The 5,000-nt window shown below is 36.7% G+C and overlaps 1 protein-coding gene across 1 annotated transcript; it reads left to right on the top strand.

The window, feature by feature from the left end:
• The first annotated feature begins 1,812 nt into the window (after positions 1-1,812).
• On the top strand, positions 1,813-2,404 carry LOC137651134 (uncharacterized). The gene is made up of 2 exons (XM_068384271.1): positions 1,813-1,959; positions 2,180-2,404. The coding sequence occupies exons 1-2, from the start codon at positions 1,813-1,815 to the stop codon at positions 2,402-2,404; spliced, it is 372 nt and encodes a 123-aa protein (XP_068240372.1).
• The last annotated feature ends 2,596 nt before the right edge of the window (positions 2,405-5,000 follow it).

Raw genomic sequence — 5,000 nt, forward strand, 5'->3', positions numbered from 1 at the left:
CTAATTAGCCAAATTAAATGTAGGAAAAAATATGTCTGGAGTTAAAACTAGAAAGCTCTCTGACGCTTTCCTCCAGCCCGACTACATCTGGTCAATTTAAGGACAATGGGAAGGAAAATAAGAGTCCTCTCTCTCTCTCTCTCTCTCTCTCTCTCTCTCTCTCTCTCTCTCTCTCTCTCTCCTCTCTCTCTCTGTCATATCCTTAAAAGCTTCATTCTTCTTCTCTCTGTCGTCATGATCCCACAGTGCTAAAGGATATTCTATCCATCCCTGAAACTCAATCTTCTCCCATACCCCCCCTTCTTTCCTTCTCCCCCCTCCTTCCCCCTCCTCCTCCCCCTCCCCCTCCCCCAACCATCTAAACGAGGCCTCTCTTACTGCTGAACATTGTTCTCCAGGATGTACTCCGGAGCATAATGAACCCTGTATAAGTCAAACGAAGAGAACATTCCTTCTCCCCCGACCCCTGCAATGGTTGGAAGTCATGAAGCAAGCATGTATACACATACACTCAACATTCACATACGCACGCACATACACAGCTACCCTCCACCCCTGTGTCTCCATACACGCCTTAATGCAAATAAGCGGAGCGCATGTGGATTAGGATGACTCATCATACCCCCCCTCCCCTTACTGATGCTGGTGTTCCTCTCCTCTTGATGCTAACCCCTATAACCGGAGGTTACGCGGGGGTAAAGAGATTGGGGGGGAGGGTAGGATGGTATTGGGGGGGGGGGGGGAACTGTGAATTAGGGGCAGAACATGAGTTGGGAGTGCCCCTCTATCTAGACACCCAGTTGACCAGCAGCTCAGAGAGAGCCGTTTTTTTACAGTCGATAGTAAAACATTTTGTGAGACAAGATTTACCATGTAAATATAATGTAAAATAATAAATATAAAATTTAATACTGAGAAAAATGTACCTTTATATAAATGATATTGTGGTTAAATCACGGTATACGCTACTCTTACTAATAGTTGAAAAAAATATTCCCTACCGTGGTTATTATTATTATTGTTATTATTATTATTATTATTATTGTTATTATTTATTACTGTTAGTGTTATTATTTATTACTATTATTATTATTATTATTATTATTATTATTATTATTATTATTACAAGCTAAGCTTCAACCCTAGTTCGAAAAGCAAGATGCTAAAAGCCCAAGGGCTCCAACAGGGAAAAAATAGCACAGTGAGGAAAGGAAACAAGGAATTAACAAACTACAAGAGAAGTAATAAACTAGCTAACTACCGTCATTCTTCTTTCACATATCTTTCCTATCAGTTAAAAAAAAGGAAAAAGTCTTAGATCACTTATTTGGAAAGATGACAGTTATCCAGAAAGGGAAAATGGAATTGAACCTCAAGAATTTCAATGGTCAATTTCGGCGGCTCTAATAAAACGCCGAGGAATAAATTGGTGTGGAATGAAGAAGAAGAAGAAGAAGAAGAAGAAGAAGAAGAAGAAGAAGAAGAAGAAGAAGAAGAAGAAGAAGAAGAAGAGAGAAAGGAAAATAGAAAAAATAAGAATAAAATGGAAGAGAAAGAATATGAAGATAGTAAAAAGACGAAAAAGGTGAAGGAAAAAATAGGAGAAAGAGAGAAAAAGATAATGAAAACGAAGGAAAAAAAAGAGAACGATGGAAAAAAAGGAGGATAAAAGAAAAGAAAGAAGATGAAAAAAAGGAAAAGAGGAAAAATAGAGAATGAAAACGAAGGAAAAAAAGAGAACGATGGAAAAAAGTAGGAAAAAATAAAAGAAAGAAGATTAAAAAAAGGAAAGAGGAAAAATAGAGAAAGAAGATGAAAAAGAAAAAAGAAAAGAAAGAAGAAGAGGAGGAAGAGATGCTGGCTATCCGAGAAAGAAAGAAAGAAAAAGGGAAGGAAAATATTAAAAATAAGAATAAAATGGAAGAGAAAGAATATGAAAATAGTAAAAAGACGAAAAAGGTGAAGGAAAAATAGGAGAAAGAGAAAAAAGATAATGAAAACGAAGAAAAAAAATAGAACGATGGAAAAAAGGAGGAAAAAAGAAAAAGAAGATGAAAAAAAAAGGAAAAGAGGAAAAATCGAGAAAGAAGACGAAAAAGAAGAAAAAAAAAAGAAGAGGAGGAGGAAGAGATGCTGGCTATCCGAGTGTGCACTTAGTGCCGTCATCGTCGTCTAAAAGAAAGAAGATGAAAAAAAGGAGAAAGGAAAAATAGAGAAAGAAGATGAAAAAGAAGAAAAAGAAAAGAAAAAAGAAGAGGAGGAAGAGATGCTGGCTATCCGAGTGTTAACTAAGTGCCGTCATCATCGTCCAGTTAAGTTGGCAGTGGGATCCCTGGACACAAAAGCACAAGGGCGGATCAATCAGCATCCCTCCGTTTCATCTTCATCTTTTCCTCCTCCATAGAACCTCTAAAAGCTGCAGAGCTTCTTTTCCTTCCTGCTTATGCGGAGTGAATGGCAGTCACTCCCGCGTGGGTGGCGTCGTGTAATGCCCATTACGTGATCGCTGTCATTATCCAGACAAGGTCGTGATCGAATGAAAGCAGCGAGGCGGAATAAAAAGGCAAGTTTTGGAAGGTCATAAGTCTGATCTGTATTCAGTGGCATTTTTGTCGTATTTATGGAATGCCTAATGAATGGTCTATTAGAAATGAGTGTACCCGACCTGTCAAAAGTGACGGCTAAATATTTAGGGAGATATGCACAAACACACGCACGCAGATTCTTTGCTTCTCAGCCCCTCCTTCATGCCTAAGGGATGAGGAGAGACCGAGGAGTCATACATTTGGCAATGCCGCTTAGTGTGATTGGAAATTATATATATATATATATATATATATATATATATATATATATATATATATATATATATATATATATATGTATAGCCAGACATTATATATTATAAATGGGAGACTTGTTTGCTTCAGAAAACGACGCAGAATGTCATATTGCTCTTCACAAAACCTTACCTCTTCTTGTCATTAGTAATTTTGTAAGTGGATATATTGTACACACGCTTCTTACTTGTAGAGATTGTGAAGACGTTTCTTACTTGTAGCTATATTATAAACACGCTTCCTACTTTTAGCTATATTATAAACATGCTTCCTACTTGTAGTTATATTATAAACACGGTTCCTACATTTAGCTATATTATAAGCAAGGCTCCTACTTGTAACTATATTAAAACATGCTTCTTACTTAGCTATATTGTGAACAAGCTTCTTGTAGCTATATTATAAACATGCTTCTTACTTGTAGCTATATTGTGAACAAGCTTCTTTCTTGTAGAAATTGAAAACACGATTCCTACTTGTAGAGATCATAAACGCACTTCCTACATGTAGAGATTATCTCGTTTCCTACTTGCAGTTGTAAACAACCTTCATACTTTTAGATATATGAAATAAACCTTCTTGTAGACATATTATATATACGCTTGCTACATGTAGACATTATAAACAAGCTCGTTGTAGACATTCCTACTTATGAACAGTTAAAACTTCCACGACTTCCTAGCTCTTGGAATTCGACTTAATATTATTAGTTTAATTCCACAAATGTATGGTAAGACAATCATTAAAACCAATATAGGTCAGAATTTCATAATTGTTAAAAACAATTTTGGTCAAAATTTCTTAATAATCAAAAACCAATATAGGTAAAATTTTCTTAATTATTTAAATAAATACACGTCAAAATTTCATGATTATTAAAATCAATATTGGTTAAAATTTCCTAATTGTTAAAACCAATATAGGTAAAGATTTCATAATTATTAAAATTAATATAGGTCAAAATTTCATAACCAATAAAACCAATATAGGTAAAAATTTCATAATTAATAAAACCAATATAGGTCAGAATTTTATAATCATTAAAGGCAAACATAGGTCAAAATTTCACAATCATTAAAAACAATATAGGTCAAATTTTCTTTCATTAAGATAAAGTAAGAAGGGAAGGCATAAGAAATAGCTCGATGTGTCCATTCGTCTATACAAAACCGGATCCTTATACGACATCCTGAAGTTAGTGTGTGTGTGCGCATACCATAATTAACCAAATACGGACAAGGGAAATGGCCCTACAACATGTCCATATCTGCATACACAAATGATATCCTTGTAGGAAACGCATGAGTAATTTATGCATTTGCCAACTTCCTATTACCTGAACTCGTCTCGTTCTCCACATTAAAAGAAAATAAATAAAAAAATAAACACTACTACGTTGAAAACAAAGGCGTTCTTTGGCAAGAACAAAATGAACAACGCCAACCTTCAATTCATCGTGAGGAACTTCATTCAAGAATAACCTTAAAAGAATACAAACGGACATGGCGATCAGAGAACAAGAAGAAGTACTGCCTTCATATAACCCTTCATTATCTAAACACGGAACTCCACACGGCGTCGATGGTGAGCGATTACGTTACGACATCGCATTGCGTCAGTCGCTTGCTGATCAAGAAGCGATGCTTGTAAGGTTAATGTAGCACCCCTCATTCGGTGGCTCCTTCCGAAACGCTTTTGATTCTCGGAGAGAGAGAGAGAGAGAGAGAGAGAGAGAGAGAGAGAGAGAGAGAGAGAGAGAGAGAGAAGCAGTTGCTTGAGACGCCGCTTGATATTCAAAGGTTTGGATACACAACAAAGTACTATTTGATATAAGAGAGAGAGAGAGAGAGAGAGAGAGAGAGAGAGAGAGAGGGGGGAGAGAGAGAGAGAGGAGAGAGAGGGGGGGGGGCAGTTGCTTGAGACGCCGTTTGGTATTCAAAGGTTTGGATACACAGCAAAGTACTATTTGATATAAGAGAGAGAGAGAGAGAGAGAGAGAGAGAGAGAGAGAGAGAGAGAGAGAGAGAGAGAGAGGAGAGAGAGACTTCTCCCTCCTGACTCATCCTTGAATATTTTCTCCAAAGCAAATGAGGAATGCATTAACTCACTCCAGTTCCTTGAAGAAGAAAAGGGGCATATTGTCTCTCGGAAGACTCTTGA

The sequence above is a fragment of the Palaemon carinicauda genome, chromosome 12, assembly GCF_036898095.1.
Source record: "Palaemon carinicauda isolate YSFRI2023 chromosome 12, ASM3689809v2, whole genome shotgun sequence".
Classification (NCBI taxonomy): Eukaryota; Metazoa; Arthropoda; class Malacostraca; order Decapoda; family Palaemonidae; genus Palaemon; species Palaemon carinicauda.

Coding starts and splice junctions, on each gene's coding strand:
- LOC137651134 (XM_068384271.1), top strand. CDS start 1,813: ATGAAAAAGAAAAAAGAAAAGAAAGAAGAAGAGGAGGAAGAGATGCTG. Junction 1,960..2,179: donor ATAGTAAAAAGACGAAAAAG/GTGAAGGAAAAA, acceptor GTCGTCTAAAAG/AAAGAAGATGAAAAAAAGGA.